This window comes from Hyla sarda, chromosome 2 (genome assembly GCF_029499605.1).
Source record: "Hyla sarda isolate aHylSar1 chromosome 2, aHylSar1.hap1, whole genome shotgun sequence".
NCBI lineage: Eukaryota > Metazoa > Chordata > Amphibia > Anura > Hylidae > Hyla > Hyla sarda.
Window position 1 is genome coordinate 510,927,193 of NC_079190.1, and position 24,937 is coordinate 510,952,129.

The following is a 24,937-nucleotide window of genomic DNA, read 5'->3' on the forward strand; positions in this document are numbered from 1 at the left end:
GAATTATTTTCATAATAAAGATCAGTGTTTCCCCACAAGGGTGTCTCCAGCTGTCGCAAAACTACTACTCACAGCATTCTGTGAGTTGTAGTTTTGCAACAGCTGGAGGCACGCTGGTTGGGACACACTGATATGATAGTAAAATGAAAAATAAAAAAATGCCAACATTTTAAAAAAGTCTGTTTAACATAAAAACGTGATATAAACAATAGGATGTTTTCTGATGACTCAAGAATAATAGTACCACACAGTGCCCAGGTGAGAGTACCACACAGTGCCCAGGTAACAGTACCACACAGTGCCAGGTAACAGTACCTCGTAGTGCCCAGGTAACAGTACCACACAGTGCTCAGGTAACAGTACCACACAGTGCTCAGGTAACAGTACCACAACGTGCCCAGGTAACAGTACCAAAACATGCCCAGGTAACAGTACCACACAGTGCCCAGGTAACAGTACCACACAGTGCCCAGGTAACAGTACCACACAGTGCCCAGGTAACAGTACCACACAGTGCCCAGGTAACAGTACCACAACATGCCCAGGTAACAGTACCACAACATGCCCAGGTAACAGTACCACACAGTGCCAGGTAACAGTACCACACAGTGCCCAGGTAACAGTACCACACAGTGCCCAGGTAACAGTACCACACAGTGCCCAGGTAACAGTACCACACAGTGCCCAGGTAACAGTACCACACAGTGCCCAGGTAACAGTACCACACAGTGCCCAGGTAACAGTACCACACAGTGCCAGGTAACAGTACCACACAGTGCCCAGGTAACAGTACCACACAGTGCCCAGGTAACAGTACCACAAAGTGCCCAGGTAACAGTACCACACAGTGCCAGGTAACAGTACCACAAAGTGCCCAGGTAACAGTACCACACAGTGCCCAGGTAACAGTACCACACAGTGCCCAGGTAACAGTACCACAAAGTGCCCAGGTAACAGTACCACACAGTGCCCAGGTAACAGTACCACAACGTGCCCAGGTAACAGTACCACAACGTGCCCAGGTAACAGTACCACACAGTGCCCAGGTAACAGTACCACACAGTGCCCAGGTAACAGTACCACAAAGTGCCCAGGTAACAGTACCACACAGTGCCCAGGTAACAGTACCACAAAGTGCCCAGGTAACAGTACCACAACGTGCCCAGGTAACAGTACCACAACGTGCCCAGGTAACAGTACCACAACGTGCCCAGGTAACAGTACCACACAGTGCCCAGGTAACAGTACCACACAGTGCCCAGGTAACAGTACCACACAGTGCCCAGGTAACAGTACCACAAAGTGCCCAGGTAACAGTACCACACCGTGCCCAGGTAACAGTACCACAACGTGCCCAGGTAACAGTACCACACAGTGCCCAGGTAACAGTACCACACAGTGCCCAGGTAACAGTACCACAAAGTGCCCAGGTAACAGTACCACACCGTGCCCAGGTAACAGTACCACAACGTGCCCAGGTAACAGTACCACACAGAGCCCAGTTAACAGCACCACACAGTGCTCAGGTAACAGTACCACCCAGTGCTCAGGTAACAGTACCACACAGTGCCCAGGTAACAGTACCACACTGTGCCCAGGTAACAGTACCACACCGTGCTCAGGTAACAGTACCACAACGTGCCCAGGTAACAGTACCACACAGAGCCCAGGTAACAGTACCACACAGTGCTCAGGTAACAGTACCACACAGTGCCCAGGTAACAGTACCACACAGTGCCCAGGTAACAGTACCACACAGTGCCCAGGTAACAGTACCACACAGTGCCCAGGTAACAGTACCGCAACGTGCCCAGGTAACAGTACCGCAACGTGCCCAGGTAACAGTACCACAACGTGCCCAGGTAACAGTACCACACAGAGCCCAGGTAACAGTACCACACAGTGCCCAGGTAACAGTACCACAACGTGCCCAGGTAACAGTACCACACAGAGCCCAGGTAACAGTACCACACAGTGCTCAGGTAACAGTACCACACAGTGCTCAGGTAATAGTACCACAAAGTGCCCAGGTAACAGTACCACACAGTGCCCAGGTAACAGTACCACACAGTGCCCAGGTAACAGTACCACACAGTGCCCAGGTAACAGTACCACAAAGTGCCCAGGTAACAGTACCACACAGTGCCCAGGTAAGAGTACCACACAGTTCCCAGGTAACAGTACCACACAGTGCCCAGGTAACAGTACCACACAGTGCCCAGGTAACAGTACCACACAGTGCCCAGGTAACAGTACCACAAAGTGTCCAGGTAACAGTACCACACAGTGCCCAGGTAACAGTACCACAATGTGCCCAGGTAACAGTACCACACAGTGCCCAGGTAACAGTACCACACAGTGCCCAGGTAACAGTACCACACAGTGCCCAGGTAACAGTACCACACCGTGCCCAGGTAACAGTACCACACCGTGCCCAGGTAACAGTACCACAACGTGCCCAGGTAACAGTACCACACAGTGCTCAGGTAACAGTACCACACAGTGCTCAGGTAACAGTACCACACAGTGCTCAGGTAACAGTACCACACAGTGCCCAGGTAACAGTACCACAATGTGCCCAGGTAACAGTACCACACAGAGCCCAGGTAACAGTACCACACAGTGCCCAGGTAACAGTACCACACAGTGCCCAGTTAACAGTACCACACAGTGCCCAGGTAACAGTACCACACAGTGCCCAGGTAACAGTACCACACTGTGCCCAGGTAACAGTACCACACAGAGCCCAGGTAACAGTACCACACAGTGCTCAGGTAACAGTACCACACAGTGCTCAGGTAACAGTACCACACAGTGCTCAGGTAACAGTACCACACAGTGCCCAGGTAACAGTGCCACACAGTGCCCAGGTAACAGTACCACACAGTGCCCAGGTAACAGTACCACACAGTGCCCAGGTAACAGTACCACACAGTGCCCAGGTAACAGTACCACACAGTGCCCAGGTAACAGTACCACACAGTGCCCAGGTAACAGATATGAGATATGAGATAGAGACATCTGAGATAGATAGATATGAGATAGATAGATATGAGATAGATAGATATGAGATAGATAGATAAATAGATATGAGATAGATAGATATGAAATAGATAGATAGATATGAAATAGATAGATATGAGATAGATATGAGATAGATAGATATGAGATAGATAGATTGATATGAGATAGATTAGATTAGATAGATATGAGATAGATTAGATTACATGATACGTTGGTGGCCATAGGCTGGCGCTGCCTCTCAGTCTTCCATGGACCCTATGACCTTCTCAGGTCTCTTCTCTACCGTTATGGCGCCATATAGTGCACTGACACCTGCATTTCATCTTGTCATCTTGTTATAACTCTATAACGAGCGGTGGGGGAGGGGATGGGGCCCCTGACATAAATAATGAGGCTCATCCCGAAGTCCTTGTCAGGTAAATTGGCGGTGTACACCGGCGCCATCACTCACTGCCACTCACTTCCCGCAGATCCGCTATTAAACAACAAATAGAATCTCACTTAATTTCCCGCACGTTAATCGCGTTTGTTGGGGGGAAACACGACGTCAAGCGGAGAAGACGAGAGTCAAGGTGAAATCTCCACCACGGAGAATCCGCCATCAATCTGCCGGCGGAGGGATCATTATTAATCAGGATCTCGTGTATCCCAGCGAATATGTAAATGAGAAGACATTAGCTAATGACTTCACCTAAGACATAGCGCCATATCACCCCCAGATAGGAAACCGCTAATTGGTTTTCCATGCACTTGTAGTTCATATGTGGTGCCGGGCTCCCTGCACCATCGGCGGTGACCTTGACCTTCTGGGATAGTGGCGGATTGGTCGGGTCTTCTGCGGCATGTGGGAGTCAGTGCACTAGATGGCGGTAGTAGAAAAAAGATGTTCTGTACACGAACCTGAAGCCTTTGTATAAATCGGTGGTCTCCAAACTATGCCCCTCCAGCTGTCGCAAAACTACAACTTCCAGCATGCCCGGACAGCCAACGGCTGTCCGGGCATGCTGGGAGTTGTAGTTTTGCAATAGCTGGAGGGTCAAAGTCTGGAGACCACTGACCTATACCATTATAGCCAACGGCTGTCCATGCATGCTGGGAGTTGTAGTATTGCAACAGCTGGAGGGTCAAAGTTTGGAGACCACTGACCTATACCATTATAGCCAACGGCTGTCCATGCATGCTGGGAGTTGTAGTATTGCAACAGCTGGAGGGTCAAAGTTTGGAGACCACTAATCTATACCATAGTAGCCAACGTCTGTCCGTGCATGCTGGAATGTGTAGTATTGCAACAGCTGGAGGGTCAAAGTTTGGAGACCACTGACCTATACCATTATAGCCAACGTCTGTCCGTGCATGCTGGAATGTGTAGTATTGCAACAGCTGGAGGGTCACAGTTTGGAGACTACTAATCTATACCATTATTGTCAACGTCTGTCCGTGCATGCTGGAATTTGTAGTATTGCAACAGCTGGAGAGTCACAGTTTGGAGACTACTAATCTATACCATTATGGCCAATGGCTGTCCGGGCAAGCTGGAAGTTGTAGTATTGTAACAACTGGAGGGTCACAGTTTGGAGACCACTGGCCTATACCATTGTAGCCAAGGGCTGTCCGTGCATGCTGGGAGTTGTAGTTTTGCAACAGCTGGAGGGTCACAGTTTGGAGACCACTGGTCTATACCATTATAGCCAACATCTGTCCGTGCATGCTGGGAGTTGTAGCATTGCAACAGCTGTAGTGTCAAAGTTTGGAGACACTGGTCTATACCATTATAGCCAACGGCTGTCCATGCATGCTGGAAGTTGTAGTATTGCAACAGCTGGAGGGTCAAAGTTTGGAGACACTGGTCTATACCATTATAGCCAACGTCTGTCCATTCATGCTGGAAGTTGTAGTATTGTAACAACTGGAGGGTCACAGTTTGGAGACCACTGGCCTATACCACTGTAGCCAAGGGCTGTCCGTGCATGCTGGGAGTTGTAGTTTAGCAACAGCTGGAGGGTCACAGTTTGGAGACCACTGGTCTATACCATTATAGCCAACATCTGTCCGTGCATGCTGGGAGTTGTAGTATTGCAACAGCTGTAGTGTCAAAGTTTGTAGACCACCGGTCTATACCATTATAGCCAACGGCTGTCCGTGCATGCTGGGAGTTGTAGTATTGCAACAGCTGGAGGGTCACAGTTTGGAGACACTGGTCTATACCATTATAGCCAACTGCTTTTTAAAAAAAAAAAAAATTTTTTTTTTTTTTAAATCAACTGGTGAGAGAAAGTTAAACAGATTTGTAAATTACTTCTATTAAAAGATCTTAATCCTTCTAGTACTTATTAGCTGCTGAATACTACAGAGGAAATTATTTTCTTTTTGGAACACAGAGCTCTCTGCTGACATCACGAGCACAGTGCTCTCTGCTGACATCTCTGTCCATTTTAGGAACTGTCCAGAGCAGCCTATGTTTTCTATGGGGATTTTCTCCTACTCTGGACAGTTCTTAAAATGGACAGAGGTGTCAGCAGAGAGCTCTGTGTTTCAAAAAGAAAATAATTTCCTCTGTAGTATTCAGCAGCTAATAAGTACTGGAAGGATTAATATTTTTTAATAGAAGTAATTTACAAATCTGTTTAACTTTCTGGCAGCAGTTGATTTAAAAAAATAAAAATAAATAAATAAAGTTTTCCACCGGAGTACCCCTTTAAAAAATAATTCTAAAATTGTGTACTACTTATTTTGGCCACTAGGACTAAATGAAAAATTAGAGGGGGGGAACATTTTTTTTTTTTCACCAGAAATTCTTTAAAAAATTCTTCCTGGAAGCTGTTGGCTGTCCGGGCATGCTGGGAGTTGTAGTTTTGCACCAACTGAGGAAGGCACACTGGTTGGGAACCATTGATATAGATAGTAAAATGGAAAATTTAAAAAAGAAATAAAAAATCACCAAAAATTCTTCAGAAAGATAAAAACTCCTTCTGGGATAACACATTCCCTTTTAGTAGAATTTGGTGTCAACAGAGGAAAATTGCGCGGCATCTGGCTGCGATATAAGATATGGAGATGGTATTTATGTCCTCCATCAGCCGCAGTCTCCGCAGTACTTACGGAAAAATGGAGCGTTCAGCGAGGCCCTGACAAGTTGTCTGCGCACATGAGGACTAAATAGCAGAGGAGACAAATCAGCTCCGTCTACCAATTGCGCTCTGCACCCTTCGTCGCGCGTCTGGCTTATTTACGTTCTGTCTGTCGCGGGCGCTCGCTCTTCAGGCGGTGGCGGAGTGCGGTCCCGGAGAGTGAAGGGTTCACATAGACAGTTTTGCATTAATGCAGATTTCAACATGTCCTTAAAGGGCAACTCCGCTGCTCAGCATTTGGAATAAACTATTCTGAACGCTGGAGCCGGCAACGGGAGCTCGTAACGGCATAGCCCCGCCCCCTCATGATATCATGCCCCGCCCCCTCAATGCAAGTCTATGGGAGGGGGCGTGACGGATGTCACGCCCCCTCCCATAGACTTACATTGAGGGGGCGGGGGTGTGATGTCATGAGGGGGCGGGGCTATGACATCACGGGCTCCCGGCTCCAGCTTCAGAACAGTTTGTTCCAAACGTTGAGCAGGGGAGTACCCCTTTAACTTGCCTACGCCAAGAACCGCTATCTAGGAAATGTATCACAGCATGAGAGGGGGGAGGGGGCGCCTATAATGTGCCAATTGCTAGTATATCCTTCACCTGTGCAAAACATAATGTGCAAGGTTACCAAGAAGCATATGTGAAATATTTTATTTGTGAATAACATTTATTTACTTTTTATTTTTTGCTTATATAGTGCAGCAGTATACAGACAGAGCTGGGAGGGGAAGTGTATAACTACTATATATCCTGATCACATTGAGATAGCAGCAGCAGTATACAGATAGAGCTGGGAGGGGAAGTGTATAACTACTATATATCCTGATCCTATAGAGATAGCAGCAGTATACAGATAGAGCTGGAGAGGAGATGTATAACTACTATATATCCTGATCCTATAGAGATAGCAGCAGTATACAGATATAGCTGGAGGGAGGTGTATAACTACTATATATACTAACCTCATAGAGATAACAGCAGTATACAGATAGAGCTGGAGGGGAGGTGTATAACTACTGGAGGTGTATAACTACTGTATATTCTGATCCCATAGAGATAGCAGCAGCAGTATACAAATAGAGCTGGAGGGGAGATGTATAACTGCTATATATACTGATCCTATAGAGATAGCAGCAGCAGTATACAGATAGACCTGGAGGGGAGGTGTATAACTACTATATATCCTGATCCCATAGAGATAGCAGCAGCAGTATAACGATAGAGCTATATGGCAGGTGTATAACTACTATTTATCCTGATTCCCTAGAGATAGCAGCAGTATACAGATAGAGCTGGAGGGGAGGTTTATAATTACTATATATCCTGATCCCATAGAGATAGCAGCAGCAGTATACAGATAGAGCTGGAGGGGAGGTGTATAACTACTATATATCCTGATCCCATAAAGATAGCAGCAGTATACAGATAGAGCTGGAGGGGAGGTGTATAAATATTATATTTCCTGATCCCATAGAGATAGCAGCAGTATACAGATAGAGCTGGAGGGGAGGTGTATAACTACTGTATATCCTGATCTCATAGAGATAGCAGCAGCAGTATACAGATAGAGCTGGGAGGGGAGGAGTATACCTCTCACATATCCTGATCCAATAGAGATAGCAGCAGTATAAAGATAGAACTGTAGGGGAGGTGTATAAATACTATATATCCTGATCCCGTAGAGATAGCAGCAGCAGTATACAGATAGAGCTGGAGGGGAGGTGTATAACTACTATATTTCCTGATCCCATAGAGATAGCAGCAGTAGTATACAGATAGAGCTGGAGGGGAGGTGTATAACTACTATATTTCCTGATCCCATAGAGATAGCAGCAGTATACAGATATACAATACCGCTATAGACTGCTCGTAGTGCTGTTAGTCCACCAGTTCTATATTGTTCTTTTGTCAGCAGCAATTGCTTCTGCATTTTACATCCAATTGCTTGGAAAGAAAGTGCTATGAGTGGCTTACAAACATGTTTTTATAACAGCACACCCTGTGGCCAGGGGTGGTACTGCAAGTAAAATTTGCCAGTCATTCTAATGTGAACATTTGCTGCTAACTATTGTATAATGAATGTAGATTTGGGGTTTGTGTTGCTCTGAGTAATCTTAGGCCTTGTTGTTGAGTCTACGTAGAGGCGGGGGACCCCCACAAAGCCCTCATAGCCGCCGGTGTTGTCAGACAACCTGCTGCTCGTACAGATTATTTGTGAGCAGCAATGGCTGCCGGATTTTGCTCTGTGTTTGTGATTTTCTTCGCTCTTCTGTCATTATCGCTTCCACATAGGAGTCTCCGAAAACATCTTGTGTATTTGGGAAGAGCTCCCTCTCGAGCCCGCCGCGCGACAAGTGTCCCCGCATTAGCATACAAATGGGAATTATAGATTTTAGTTTTCTCTCCTTATTCTGCTAAAATACCACAAAAAGATTATTATATTTTTCCAGTTAGTCTGGTTTCCTGCGGTGGATGAGACACAATGTAACTGTAAATAAGATGGAGGCCGCGCGGCCTATACGGCATTCTAAATATCTGATCGTATCACGGGGCCATTGTTGTTCTTGTTCCTAATACAAGCTGTGAATTTTATCATTTGTAATAGATAAATATAAAAATAAGTAATGAGAAGCGTAGAATACGGCTCCACCGCAACTTTACCGATAACCGCGAATGTCAGACAACTTCACTGTAATGTCTGATGGAGGGAAAACTGCGAGACGGTAACAAGGACCCTGCTGCTTCCCCCTATAAGGGAGACATATAGTAACAGTAGCCTAAAATGTTATCACAACCTCAACACGACCGATGTCACCACGAAGCCTGTAATGCCTTAGTATAAATGTACTTCATCAAGGGCTGATAGTATCAGAAATGTAACTCAGGGACCATATTAAAGCCTTTCAGCTAGAATGTTGTAGTGGGGGTCTTCAGATATATCTATAATGCTGGAGAGGGGGTCTTCAGATATATCTAGAATGCTGGAGAGGGGGGTCTTCAGATATATCTAGAATGCTGGAGTGGGGGTCTTCAGATATAACTATAATGATGGAGAGGGGGTCTTCAGATATATCTATAATGCTGGAGAGGGGGTCTTCAGATATATCTATAATGCTGGAGAGGGGGTCTTCAGATATATCTAGAATGCTGGAGAGGGGTTCTTCAGATATATCTAGAATGCTGGAGAGGGGGTCTTCAGATATAACTAGAATGCTGGAGAGGGGGTCTTCAGATATAACTAGAATGCTGGAGGGGTCTTCAGATATATATATAATGCTGGAGAGAGGGGTCTTCAGATATAACTAGAATGCTGGAGAGGGGGTCTTCAGATATATCTATAATGCTGGAGAGGGGGTCTTCAGATATAACTAGAATGCTGGAGAGGGGTCTTCAGATATATCTATAATGCTGGAGAGAGGGGTCTTCAGATATAACTAGAATGCTGGAGAGAGGGTCTTCAGATATATCTATAATGCTGGAGAGGGGGTCTTCAGATATAATTAGAATGCTGGAGAGGGGGTCTTCAGATACATCTAGAAAGCTGGAGAGGGGGTCTTCAGATATATCTAGAATGTGTGAGAGGCGGTCTTCAGATATACTTAGAATGCTGGAGAGGGGGTCTTCAGATATATCTATAATGCTGGAGAGGGGGGTCTTCAGATATAACTAGAATGCTGGAGAGGGGGTCTTCAGATATATCTATAATCCTGGAGAGGGGGGTCTTCAGATATAACTATAATGCTGGAGAGGGGGTCTTCAGATATAATTAGAATGCTGGAGAGGGGGTCTTCAGATACATCTAGAAAGCTGGAGAGGGGGTCTTCAGATATATCTATAATGCTGGAGAGGGGGGTCTTCAGATATATCTATAATGCTGCAGAGGGGGTCTTCAGATATATCTAGAATGCTGGAGAGGGGGTCTTCAGATAAATCTATAATGTGTGAGAGGGGGTCTTCAGATATATCTATAATGCTGGAGAGGGGGGTCTTCAGATATATCTATAATGCTGGAGAGGGGGTCTTCAGATATATCTATAATGCTGCAGAGGGGGTCTTCAGATATATCTATAATGCTGGAGAGGGGGTCTTCAGATATATCTATAATGCTGGAGTGGGGGTCTTCAGATATATCTATAATGCTGGAGAGGGGGTCTTCAGATATATCTATAATGCTGGAGAGGGGGTCTTCAGATATATCTATAATGTTGGAGAGGGGGGTCTTCAGATATAAATATAATGCTGGAGAGAGGGTCTTCAGATATATCTAGAATGCTGGAGAGGGGGTCTTCAGATATATCTAGAATGTGTGAGAGGCGGTCTTCAGATATAATTAGAATGCTGGAGAGGGGGTCTTCAGATATATCTATAATGCTGGAGAGGGGGGTCTTCAGATATAACTAGAATGCTGGAGAGGGGGTCTTCAGATATATCTATAATCCTGGAGAGGGGGGTCTTCAGATATAACTAGAATGCTGGAGAGGGGGTCTTCAGATATATCTAGAATGCTGGAGAGAGGGTCTTCAGATATATCTAGAATGATGGAGTGGGGGTCTTCAGATATATCTATAATGCTGGAGAGGAAGGTCTTCAGATATAACTAGAATGCTGGAGAGAGGGTCTTCAGATATATCTATAATGCTGGAGTGGGGGTCTTCAGTTATATCTATAATGCTGGAGAGAGGGTCTTCAAATATATCTATAATGCTGGAGAGGGGGTCTTCAGATATATCTATAATGCTGGAGAGGGGGTCTTCAGATATATCCATAATGCTGGAGAGGGGGTCTTCAGATATATCTATAATTCTGGAGAGGGGGGGTCTTCAGATATAACTAGAATGCTGGAGAGGGGGTATTCAGATATAACTAGAATGCTGGAGAGGGGGTATTCAGATATAACTAGAATGCTGGAGAGGGGGTCTTCAGATATAACTAGAATGCTGGAGAGGGGGTCTTCAGATATAACTAGAATGCTGGAGAGGGGGTCTTCAGATATAACTAGAATGCTGGAGAGAGGGTCTTCAGATATATCTATAATGCTGGAGAGGGGGTCTTCAGATATATCTATAATGCTGGAGAGGGGGGTCTTCAGATATAACTAGAATGCTGGAGAGAGGGTCTTCAGATATATCTATAATGCTGGAGAGAGGGTCTTCAGATATATCTATAATGCTGGAGAGGGGGTCTTCAGATATATCTATAATGCTGGAGAGGGGGTCTTCAGATATATCTATAATGCTGGAGAGGGGGTCTTCAGATATATCTATAATGCTGGAGAGGGGGTCTTCAGATATATCTATAATGCTGGAGAGGGGGTCTTCAGATATATCCATAATGCTGGAGAGGGGATCTTCAGATATATCTATATTGCTGGAGAGGGGGGTCTTCAGATATATTTATAATGCTGGAGAGGGGGTCTTCAGATATATCTATAATGCTGGAGAGGGGGTCTTCAGATATATCTATAATGCTGGAGAGGGGGTCTTCAGATATATCCATAATGCTGGAGAGGGGATCTTCAGATATATCTATATTGCTGGAGAGGGGGGTCTTCAGATATATTTATAATGCTGGAGAGGGGGTCTTCAGATATATCTATAATGCTGGAGAGGGGGTCTTCAGATATATCTATAATGCTGGAGAGGGGGTCTTCAGATATATCTATAATGCTGGAGAGGGGGTATTCAGATATAACTAGAATGCTGGAGAGGGGGTCTTCAGATATAACTAGAATGCTGGAGAGGGGGTCTTCAGATATAACTAGAGTGCTGGAGAGGGGGTCTTCAGATATAACTAGAATGCTGGAGAGAGGGTCTTCAGATATATCTATAATGCTGGAGAGGGGGTCTTCAGATATATCTATAATGCTGGAGAGGGGGGTCTTCAGATATAACTAGAATGCTGGAGAGAGGGTCTTCAGATATATCTATAATGCTGGAGAGAGGGTCTTCAGATATATCTATAATGCTGGAGAGGGGGTCTTCAGATATATCTATAATGCTGGAGAGGGGTTCTTCAGATATATCTATAATGCTGGAGAGGGGGTCTTCAGATATATCTATAATGCTGGAGAGGGGGTCTTCAGATATATCTATAATGCTGGAGAGGGGGTCTTCAGATATATCCATAATGCTGGAGAGGGGATCTTCAGATATATCTATATTGCTGGAGAGGGGGGTCTTCAGATATATTTATAATGCTGGAGAGGGGGTCTTCAGATATATCTATAATGCTGGAGAGGGGGTCTTCAGATATATCTATAATGCTGGAGAGGGGGTCTTCAGATATATCTATAATGCTGGAGAGGGGGGCTTCAGATATATCTATAATGCTGGAGAGGGGTTCTTCAGATATATCTATAATGCTGGAGAGGGGGTCTTCAGATATAACTAGAATGCTGGAGAGGGGGTCTTCAGATATATCTAGAATGCTGGAGAGGGGGGTCTTCAGATATAACTAGAATGCTGGAGAGGGGGTCTTCAGATATAACTAGAATGCTGGAGAGAGGGTCTTCAGATATATCTATAATGCTGGAGAGGGGGTCTTCAGATATAACTAGAATGCTGGAGAGAGGGTCTTCAGATATATCTATAATGCTGGAGAGGGGGTCTTCAGAGCTGGATCCTCTGTAGCTCTTTAGTTATGTCTGAGGGTCCAGGCGGCAGCTGTATACTTGGACCACACGATACCATCAGGTGTTATCTTTGTACCTTTTGGTCATATCAGGTCATAAATAGTGTTGAGCGGCATAGGCCATATTCGAATTCGCGAATATTGGCGAATATATGGACGAATATTCGTCATATTCGCGAATATTCGCATATTCGTTATATTCTCGTTTTATTTTCGCATATGCGAAAATACGCGTATGCGAAAATTAACATATGTGAATATTAGCATATACAAAATTAGCATACGCGACAATTCGCATATGCGAAAATTCGCATATGCTAATTTTCGTATATGCGAATTTTCGCACGCCAGTCTCACACAGTAGTATTAGAGCCTTCTTTACACCACACAAGCTGGAAGCAGAGGGATGATCACTGTGATGTGTACTGTGAAGAAAAAAAAAAAAAACGAATATTCGTAATTACGAATAAATAGCGCTATATTCGCGAAATTCGCGAATTCGCGAATATGTGATATTCGCAAATAATATTCGAATTGCGAATATTCGTGAGCAACACTAGTCATAAAATTTAGACAATAACCAATGTAGATAAGTCAATGGTGAGTCATGTGATCTGTCCTGAAGTTCTTTCTAATAAGATCTGCCCTCTCATCCCGCGGAAGCCTGGAGAAACCTGAGATGATCCAGTGTGAGGGATAAGACAATGAATAAGGGGTTAAATCTATGTCAAATGTCCAATTTAAGACAATTTAGTCATTACGTGACTCCATCCAAAATTATATTCCATTTCCATTCCAACAAAGCTTTACCCATTGGGTTGTCCCACTACAATGGAGTCCAATATCTGGTATGTAATGTTTATGTCACGGTGTCTCCTGTCCTGTTAACCATGGTAAAGCCATTTTGCCTATTCGGATGTCCCAGAGTTTATCAAATCCAATGTCTTTTAAGGAATCTGTAGCATCTTGTGTCTCTCATTCAGCATAATTGACGTGAATTTCTAATGTCCAGTATTTTTCTCTCTTGCAGCCAGATACTTTGAAGGAGAAGAGGAATATCTGGACATCCAGGACATCACTAGAGAACAGTCTGGAAAGTACGAGTGCAAGGCGGCCAATGAAGTAGCTGCAGCCGATGTAAAACAAGTCCGGGTCACTGTGAACTGTGAGTATTGGGAACCATGAAGACTTCTTATATTGTGAACTCTGTTCTGGTTAATGGAGAGATAAATTATGAGGTCATCATAGTGCATAGAGAACAGGGATAGGACCAGGAGAGAACATAGGCAGGACCGTGAGAGAACAGAGGCAGGACCATGAGAGAACAGAGGCAGGACCGTGAGAGAACAGAGGCAGGACCGTGAGAGAACAGAGGCAGGAGCAGGAGAGAACAGAGGCAGGACCGTGAGAGAACAGAGGCAGGACCGTGAGAGAACAGAGGCAGGACCGTGAGAGAACAGAGGCAGGAGCAGGAGAGAACAGAGGCAGGAGCAGGAGAGAACAGAGGCAGGACCAGGAGAGAACAGAGGCAGGACCAGGAGAGAATAGAGGCAGGACCAGGAGAGAACAGAGGCAGGACCAGGAGAGAACAGAGGCAGGACCAGGAGAGAACAGAGGCAGGACCATGAGAGAACAGAGGCAGGACCGGAAGAGAACAGAGGCAGGACCAGGAGAGAACAGAGGCAGGACCAGGAGAGAACAGAGGCAGGACCATGAGAGAACAGAGGCAGGACCGGAAGAGAACAGAGGCAGGACCAGAAGAGAACAGAGGCAGGACCAGGAGAGAACAGAGGCAGGACCAGGAGAGAACAGAGGCAGGACCAGGAGAGAACAGAGGCAGGACCATGAGAGAACAGAGGCAGGACCATGAGAGAACAGAGGCAGGACCAGAAGAGAACAGAGGCAGGACCAGAAGAGAACAGAGGCAGGACCAGAAGAGAACAGAGGCAGGACCAGAAGAGAACAGAGGCAGGACCAGGTGAGAACCGAGGCAGAACCAGAAGAGAACAGAGGCAGGGCCAGGAGAGAACAGAGGCATGGCTAGGAGAGAACAGAGGCAGGGCCAGGAGAGAACAGAGGAAGGGCCAGGAGAGAACAGAGGCAGGACCATGAGAGAACAGGGACAGAGCCAGGAGAGAACAGAGGCAGGACCAGGAAAGAACAGAGACAGGGCCAGAAAAGAAAAGAGGCAGTACCAGGAGAGAACAGAGACAGGACCAGGAGAGAACAGAGAAAGGGCCAGGAGAGAGCAGAGGCAGGACCAGGAGAAAACAGAGACAGGACCAGGGGAGAACAGAGGCAGGAGCATGAGAGAGCAGAGGCAGGGTTAGGAGAGAACAGAGGCAGGACCAGGAGAGAACAGAGGCAGGACTATGAGAGAACAGAGGCAGGACCAGGAGAGAACAGAGGCAGGACCGTGAGAGAACAGAGGCAGGACCGTGAGAGAACAGAGGCAGGAGCAGGAGAGAACAGAGGCAGGAGCAGGAGAGAACAGAGGCAGGACCAGGAGAGAACAGAGGCAGGACCAGGAGAGAACAGAGGCAGGACCAGGAGAGAACAGAGGCAGGACCAGGAGAGAACAAAGGCAGGACCAGGAGAGAACAGAGGCAGGACCATGAGAGAACAGAGGCAGGACCGGAAGAGAACAGAGGCAGGACCAGAAGAGAACAGAGGCAGGACCAGGAGAGAACAGAGGCAGGACCAGGAGAGAACAGAGGCAGGACCAGGAGAGAACAGAGGCAGGACCATGAGAGAACAGAGGCAGGACCATGAGAGAACAGAGGCAGGACCAGAAGAGAACAGAGGCAGGACCAGAAGAGAACAGAGGCAGGACCAGAAGAGAACAGAGGCAGGACCAGAAGAGAACAGAGGCAGGACCAGAAGAGAACAGAGGCAGGACCAGGAGAGAACAGAGGCAGGACCAGGAGAGAACAGAGGCAGGACCAGAAAATAACAGAGGCAGGACCAGGAAATAACAGAGGCAGGACCAGGAGAGCACAGAGGCAGGACCAGGAGAGAACAGAGGCAGGACCAGGAGAGAACAGAGGCAGGACCAGGAGAGAACAGAGGCAGGACCAGGAGAGAACAGAGGCAGGACCATGAGAGAACAGAGGCAGGACCAGAAGAGAACAGAGGCAGGACCAGAAGAGAACAGAGGCAGGACCAGGAGAGAACAGAGGCAGGACCCGGAGAGAACAGAGGCAGGACCCGGAGAGAACAGAGGCAGGACCAGGAGAGAACAGAGGCAAGACCATGAGAGAACAGAGGCAGGACCAGAAGAGAACAGAGGTAGGGCCAGGAGAGAGCAGAGACAGGACCGTGAGAGAACAGAGGCAGGACCAGGTGAGAACCGAGGCAGAACCAGAAGAGAACAGAGGCAGGGCCAGGAGAGAACAGAGGCATGGCTAGGAGAGAACAGAGGCAGGGCCAGTAGAGAACAGAGGAAGGGCCAGGAGAGAACAGAGGCAGGACCATGAGAGAACAGGGACAGAGCCAGGAGAGAACAGAGGCAGGACCAGGAAAGAACAGAGACAGGGCCAGAAAAGAAAAGAGGCAGTACCAGGAGAGAACAGAGACAGGACCAGGAGAGAACAGAGAAAGGGCCAGGAGAGAGCAGAGGCAGGACCAGGAGAAAACAGAGACAGGACCAGGGGAGAACAGAGGCAGGAGCATGAGAGAGCAGAGGCAGGGTTAGGAGAGAACAGAGGCAGGACCAGGAGAGAACAGAGGCAGGACTATGAGAGAACAGAGGCAGGACCAGGAGAGAACAGAGGCAGGACCAGGAGAGAACAGAGGCAGGACCAGGAGAGAGCAGAGGCAGGACCAGGAGAAAACAGAGGCAGGACCAGGAGAGAACAGAGGCAGGACCAGGAGAGAACAGAGGCAGGACCAGGAGAGAACAGAGGCAGGACCAGTAAAAGGCAGTCGGGGTTAGGAGAGAACAGAGATAGGACCAGGAGAGAACAGAGATAGGACCAGGAAATGACAGTCAGAGTAGATTGTGAATGCAGCTTAGAATCTAAGGAAGAATCAGGAGAGGGAAAAGAGTCAGTATCTGGAGAGAATAGAGAGAAAAGGGGAAGGACCAGGAGAGAACAGTCAGGATATATAATATATACAGCCTAGAAGTAGAACCAGGGGATAAAGAGGAGCTGAACAAGGACTCCCCGGGGTCAGGATGTGGACGTTATAGACATAAAGGGAATTCTTTAGTTCAGGACCCTTATTTATTATCTGGAGCAGCAGCCTACAGGGGGCGTCTTCCTCTCTGGAGGACCAGACATGTCCATGGATTACATTGATGGCCCATTGACTTTAGTAAGAATTGTGAAATTATTAAAGTCCCTTTCGGGGGCGCTGCAGGAAAATGAACCACTTAACTGATGGCTCCTACTGCAGATCACTGCTGATCATTGGGGGGGGGGGATCTTCAGTTTCTTGTTTTTACTCATCAGTATTTAATTATATATATTTTAGGACAACACTAAATAAAGGGAAGATAATGGACAATAAACCTAGAGCCTGGGGTCAGGGATTAGTGGAGGTCACAAGCGGTCTCCATCTCCTCGGCTAATATGTAACACGGAGCTCTGGGCCAAGTGACATCATTGTCTCTAGAAGTTAGTGACACATGTGGTGGCCCAGTGCGGGAGTTGTTATCCCGTACCCTTGCTGTCCTGTCAGGCAGCCTCCCTGCAATGTCCCCTGGGCCCCCCCTGCATCTGTCCTACTGTAATTGTATATTATCCCCGATGTTATGTATATTATTATGTTGTATCTTTAGGAAAGGTTAACATGTGATCACCAGATGTCATGTGATTGTTCCCTGGAGGTATCAGTGACCAGGTGACTTAAGGGTGACCAATGGGACCCCACCAGAGTCTCCCCCATAAAACCCCTGGGAGGAGTCTCTTCCCTCTCTCTCAACGTGCTCTGCACTAAATTATCCAAAATCACTGCAAGTCCCAGCAAGCCCTTAAAGGGGTACTCCGGTGCTAAGACATGCCGCACCCCGTTAGAATCAGCCCCAGAAGCGTGCTTGCTCCAGGTCTGATTACTGGTGATCACGGGGATGGAGCATAGTGACATCACGGCTCCGCCAACTGTGTGATAGGGGATAGTGGATAGGGGATAAGATGTCTTAGCGCCGGAGTACCCCTTTAAGGTCTCTGAAGTCACTGGTCACCTCCGTGGGCCCTGGCTACACTGTATAGACTGTACCATCTGTCACTCAGTAAAGCTATCGTTGTCCGTAACTTGGCATCAGATTCATTATTGCCCCCGTGCCTAGCCCAGGATCCAGCGGTATACCTTCATGTGGTATTGAGGATAAACCATACCCTGGCGTCACGCATACAAGGGGTTAGGGGTTAATGCCACCTGCCCCTAGGGTAATTCCATCTGCCCTGTATCACACCCCATACCATGTTCTCCGGGGAAGATAAATCTGATTGTAACTACCAGCAGCATTTAAAGGGCCGGCGCCTGCGAGAACATAAACCGGAATCCGGACGCAGTAATGAATATGAATCTCAGATATAGCGTCCTTATGTCCTTACTAGAGCAGTGGTCTCCAAACTGTGGACCTCCAGAGGTCGCAAAACTATCACTCCCAGCATGCCCGGACAGCCGTTGGCTGAGGAGTTAGGATGTCCAACAAAGCTGAAGCGTCCTGCATGTGAGCATCATGTGATCGCTAATATGTAATATAGATGCTAAAATATGGCCTCATAACTGGAGGGGACGAGAAAAATGCCCAGAATACACCATGACGGGAAGTCACTTTACATGTAAATGAATTAAAATTTTAATAGAATTGATATGAAAGACACTAGAGATGTCCTGCTTGTTCAGGGTCGGCACAATGTTCTCTCTGGTGACAGATAGATAGATAGATAGATAGATAGATAGATAGATAGATATGAGAGATAGATAGATAGATAGATAGATAGATAGATACAGACAAAGAATTAGTCAGCCAGCACTTTAGTTGATACCAAACTATTATATGGACCTGGCCTACAGGTGCACGCTACTAGGCTAGATGTACAGCAACAGAAGAATACAGCAGCACACTGCCAGCACAAGGATATAGGTGAAACATGAACATGCAGATAAAACATGTGTTACGCCGAGCGCTCCGGGTCCCCGCTCCTCCCCGGAGCGCTCGCCACATCCTCGCTACTGCAGCGCCCCGGTCAGATCCACTGACCGGGTGCGCTGCGATACCGCCTCCAGCCGGGATGCGATTCGCGATGCGGGTGGCGCCCGCTCGCGATGCGCACCCCGGCTCCCGTACCTGACTCGCTCTCCGTCGGTCCTGTCCCGGCGCGCGCGGCCCCGCTCCCTAGGGCGTGCGCGCGCCGGGTCTCTGCGATTTAAAGGGCCACTGCGCCGCTGATTGGCGCAGTTGGTCTAATTAGTGTGTTCACCTGTGCACTCCCTATGTATACCTCACTTCCCCTGCACTCCCTCGCCGGATCTTGTTGCCATCGTGCCAGTGAAAGCGTTCCCTTGTGTGTTCCTAGCCTGTGTTCCAGACCTCCTGCCGTTGCCCCTGACTACGATCCTTGCTGCCTGCCCCGACCTTCTGCTACGTCCGACCTTGCTCTTGTCTACTCCCTTGTACCGCGCCTATCTTCAGCAGTCAGAGAGGTTGAGCCGTTGCTAGTGGATACGACCTGGTTACTACCGCCGCTGCAAGACCATCCCGCTTTGCGGCGGGCTCTGGTGAAAACCAGTAGTGACTTAGAACCGGTCCACTAGCACGGTCCACGCCAATCCCTCTCTGGCACAGAGGATCCACCTCCTGCCAGCCGAATCGTGACAGTAGATCCGGCCATGGATCCCGCTGAAGTTCCACTGCCAGTTGTCGCCAACCTCACCACGGTGGTCGCCCAGCAATCGCAACAGATAGCGCAACAAGGCCACCAGCTGTCTCAACTGACCGTGATGCTACAGCAGCTACTACCACAGCTTCAGCAATCATCTCCTCCGCCAGCTCCTGCACCTCCCCCGCAGCGAGTGGCCGCTTCCGGCCTACGACTTTCCTTGCCGAATAAATTTGATGGGGACTCTAAATTCTGCCGTGGCTTTCTTTCACAATGTTCCCTGCACTTGGAGATGATGTCGGACCAGTTTCCTACTGAAAGAGAAAAAAAAAAAGGCCTATCCAGCAACATTAAAGATGTTCTGGCCGCACGAGAAATTCCTGCTAACCTACATGAACTCATTCATCTTGCCACTCGCATTGACATGCGTTTTTCCGAAAGGCGTCAGGAGCTCCGCCAGGATATGGACTTTGTTCGCACGAGGCGTTTTTTCTCCCCCGCTCCTCTCTCCTCTGGTCCTCTGCAATCCGTTCCTGTGCCTCCCGCCGTGGAGGCTATGCAAGTTGACCGGTCTCGCTTGACACCTCAAGAGAGGAATCGACGCCGCATGGAGAATCTTTGCCTGTACTGTGCCGGTACCGAACACTTCCTGAAGGATTGTCCTATCCGTCCTCCTCGCCTGGAAAGACGTACGCTGACTCCGCACAAAGGTGACACAGTTCTTGATGTCAACTCTGCTTCTCCACGCCTTACTGTGCCTGTGCGGATATCTGCCTCTACCTTCTCCTTCTCTACTAAGGCCTTCTTGGATTCCGGATCTGCAGGAAATTTTATTTTGGCCTCTCTCATCAACAGGTTCAACATCCCTGTGACCAGTCTCGCCAGACCCCTCTACATCAATTGTGTTAACAATGAAAGATTGGACTGTGCCGTGCGTTACCGCACGGAACCCCTCCTAATGTGCATCGGACCTCATCACGAAAAAATTGAGTTTTTGGTCCTCTCCAATTGCACTTCCGAAATTCTCCTTGGACTACCGTGGCTTCAACGCCATTCCCCAACCCTTGATTGGTCCACAGGAGAGATCAAGAGCTGGGGTACTTCTTGTTTCAAGGACTGTCTTAAACCGGTTCCCAGTACTCCCTGCCGTGACCCTGTGGTTCCTCCTGTAACCGGTCTCCCTAAGGCTTATATGGACTATGCTGACGTATTTTGCAAAAAGCAAGCTGAGACTTTACCTCCTCACAGGCCTTATGACTGTCCTATTGACCTCCTCCCGGGCACTACTCCACCCCGGGGCAGAATTTACCCTCTGTCCGCCCCAGAGACTCTTGCTATGTCTGAATACATCCAGGAAAATTTAAAAAAGGGGTTTATCCGCAAATCCTCCTCTCCTGCTGGAGCTGGATTTTTCTTTGTGTCCAAAAAAGATGGCTCCCTACGTCCTTGCATTGATTACCGCGGACTTAATAAAATCACGGTAAAGAACCGCTACCCCCTACCTCTTATCTCGGAACTCTTTGATCGCCTTCAAGGTGCCCACATCTTTACCAAACTGGACTTAAGAGGTGCTTATAATCTCATCCGCATCAGGGAGGGGGACGAATGGAAGACTGCATTTAACACTAGAGATGGACACTTTGAGTATCTGGTCATGCCCTTTGGCCTGTGCAACGCCCCTGCCGTCTTCCAAGACTTTGTTAATGAAATTTTTCGTGATCTCTTATATTCCTGTGTTGTTGTGTATCTGGACGATATTCTGATTTTTTCTGCCAACTTAGAAGAACATCGCCAGCATGTCCGCATGGTTCTTCAGAGACTTCGAGACAATCAACTTTGTGCCAAAATGGAGAAATGTCTGTTTGAATGTCAATCTCTTCCTTTCCTAGGATACTTGGTCTCTGGCCAGGGACTACAAATGGACCCAGATAAACTCTCTGCCGTCTTAGATTGGCCACGCCCCTCCGGACTCCGTGCTATCCAACGTTTTTTGGGGTTCGCCAATTATTACAGACAATTTATTCCACATTTTTCCACTATTGTGGCTCCTATCGTGGCTTTAACCAAGAAGAATGCCAATCCTAAGTCATGGCCTCCTCAAGCGGAAGACGCCTTTAAACAGCTCAAGTCTGCCTTTTCTTCTGCTCCCGTGCTCTCCAGACCTGACCCATCTAAACCCTTCCTATTGGAGGTTGATGCCTCCTCAGTGGGAGCTGGAGCGGTCCTTCTGCAAAAAAATTCTTCCGGGAATGCTGTTACTTGTGGTTTTTTTCTAGGACCTTCTCTCCGGCGGAGAGGAACTACTCCATCGGGGATCGAGAACTACTGGCCATTAAATTGGCACTTGAGGAATGGAGGCATCTGCTGGAGGGATCAAAATTTCCAGTTATCATTTTCACCGATCACAAGAATCTCTCCTATCTCCAGTCTGCCCAACGGCTGAATCCTCGCCAGGCCAGGTGGTCGTTGTTCTTTGCCCGTTTTAACTTTGAAATTCATTTTCGCCCTGCCAACAAGAACATTAGGGCCGATGCTCTCTCTCGTTCCTCGGATGCCTCGGAAGTAGAGGTCTCTCCGCAACACATCATTCCTCCGGACTGTCTGATCTCCACTTCTCCAGCCTCCATCAGGCAAACTCCTCCAGGGAAGACCTTTGTTTCTCCACGCCAGCGTCTCGGGATTCTCAAATGGGGTCACTCCTCCCACCTCGCAGGCCATGCGGGCATCAAAAAGTCCTTGCAACTCATCTCTTGTTTCTATTGGTGGCCGACTCTGGAAACAGATGTTGTTGATTTTGTGCGGGCCTGTACTGTCTGTGCCCGGGATAAGACTCCTCGCCAGAAGCCTGCTGGTCTCCTTCACCCTCTGCCTGTCCCCGAACAGCCTTGGTCTCTGATTGGTATGGACTTTATTACAGACCTACCCCCATCCCGTGGCAACACTGTTGTTTGGGTGGTCGTTGATCGATTTTCCAAGATGGCACATTTTATTCCTCTTCCTGGTCTTCCTTCAGCGCCTCAGTTGGCTAAACAATTTTTTGTACACATTTTTCGTCTTCACGGTTTGCCCACGCAGATTGTCTCGGATAGAGGTGTCCAATTCGTGTCAAAATTCTGGAGGGCTCTCTGTAAACAACTCAAGATTAAATTAAACTTCTCTTCTGCTTATCATCCTCAATCCAATGGGCAAGTAGAAAGAATTAACCAGGTCCTGGGTGACTATTTACGGCATTTTGTTTCCTCCCGCCAGGATGACTGGGCAGATCTTCTACCTTGGGCCGAATTCTCGTACTACTTTAGAGTCTCTGAATCTTCTGCTAAATCCCCATTTTTCGTGGTGTACGGCCGTCACCCTCTTCCCCCCCTCCCTACTCCCTTGCCCTCTGGTTTGCCCGCTGTAGATGAAGTGACTCGTGATCTTTCCACCATATGGAAAGAGACCCAAAATTCTCTTTTACAGGCTTCATCTCGCATGAAAAAGTTTGCCGATAAGAAAAGAAGAGCTCCCCCCATTTTTGCTCCCGGAGACAAGGTATGGCTCTCCGCTAAATATGTCCGCTTTCGTGTCCCCAGTTACAAACTGGGACCACGCTATCTTGGTCCTTTCAAAGTCTTGTGCCAAATTAATCCTGTCTCTTACAAACTTCTTCTTCCTCCTTCTCTTCGTATTCCCAATGCCTTTCATGTCTCTCTCCTTAAACCACTCATCATCAACCGTTTCTCTCCCAAAATTGTTTCTCCCACTCCTGTTTCCGGTTCTTCTGACATCTTCTCAGTTAAGGAGATACTGGCCTCCAAGACGGTCAGAGGGAAAAAATTTTTTTTAGTCGATTGGGAGGGCTGTGGTCCTGAAGAGAGATCCTGGGAACCTGAGGACAACATCCTAGACAAAAGTCTGGTCCTCAGGTTCTCAGGCCCCAAGAAGAGGGGGAGACCCAAGGGGGGGGTACTGTTACGCCGAGCGCTCCGGGTCCCCGCTCCTCCCCGGAGCGCTCGCCACATCCTCGCTACTGCAGCGCCCCGGTCAGATCCACTGACCGGGTGCGCTGCGATACCGCCTCCAGCCGGAATGTGATTCGCGATGCGGGTGGCGCCCGCTCGCGATGCGCACCCCGGCTCCCGTACCTGACTCGCTCTCCGTCGGTCCTGTCCCGGCGCGCGCGGCCCCGCTCCCTAGGGCGCGCGCGCGCCGGGTCTCTGCGATTTAAAGGGCCACTGCGCCGCTGATTGGCGCAGTTGGTCTAATTAGTGTGTTCACCTGTGCACTCCCTATGTATACCTCACTTCCCCTTCACTCCCTCGCCGGATCTTCTTGCCATTGTGCCAGTGAAAGCGTTTCCTTGTGTGTTCCTAGCCTGTGTTCCAGACCTCCTGCCGTTGCCCCTGACTACGATCCTTGCTGCCTGCCCCGACCTTCTGCTACGTCCGACCTTGCTTCTGTCTACTCCCTTGTACCGCGCCTATCTTCAGCAGTCAGAGAGGTTGAGCTGTTGCTAGTGGATACGACCTGGTCACTACCGCCGCTGCAAGACCATCCCGCTTTGCGGCGGGCTCTGGTGAAAACCAGTAGTAACTTAGAACCGGTCCACTAGCACGGTCCACGCCAATCCCTCTCTGGCACAGAGGATCCACCTCCTGCCAGCCGAATCGTGACAACATGGAGAGCTATACAGCTATGGTGTAATAGATGCAAATGTGAAACTATGAGATAGTGAGGCACTTAGCTCGCAAATTTGTCTCCGCCGGCGGTCAAATAGCTTGGACCGTCCCACCGCGATAAGGTGGCCTCATTGGGACGGACCCTACACTGTGAATATTCCTCTGTGTGAACAGTTCAGTAAGCATGGCAGGATCTGGAACATCCAAGCCACCTTATATACACCTGATAGAGGGGGGTGGGGTGCAAGGCCAACATGGAGGTAGCCACTCCCCCGTATGTGCAATACAGACAAAGAATAAGTCAGCCAGCACTTTAGTTGATACCAAACTATTATATGGACCTGGTCTACAGGTGCACGCTACTAGGCTAGATATACAGCAACAGAAGAATACAGCAGCACACTGCCAGCACAAGGATATAGGTGAAACATGAACATGCAGATAAAACATGGAGACTATACAGCTATGGTGTAATAGATGCAAATGTGAAACTATGAGATAGTGAGGCACTTAGCTCGCAAATTTGTCTCCGCCGGCGGTCAAATAGCTTGGACCGTCCCACCGCGATAAGGTGGCCAGGTCCATATAATAGTTTGGTATCAACTAAAGTTCTGGCTGACTTATTCTTTGTCTAGATAGACAGATAGATGTGAGATAGATAGATAAATAT

The 24,937-nt window shown here is 48.0% G+C and overlaps 1 protein-coding gene across 3 annotated transcripts in view; it reads left to right on the forward strand.

Moving 5' to 3' along the window:
* The window catches only part of LSAMP (limbic system associated membrane protein), an 838,713-nt gene that overhangs the window by 771,983 nt on the left and 41,793 nt on the right, over positions 1 to 24,937 (forward strand). For all 3 annotated transcript variants that reach the window (XM_056559912.1, XM_056559913.1, XM_056559915.1), the window contains exon 4: positions 13,810 to 13,944. In XM_056559912.1, coding sequence (XP_056415887.1) covers positions 13,810 to 13,944 — 135 coding nt within the window. The remainder of the gene's footprint in view (positions 1 to 13,809; positions 13,945 to 24,937) is intronic.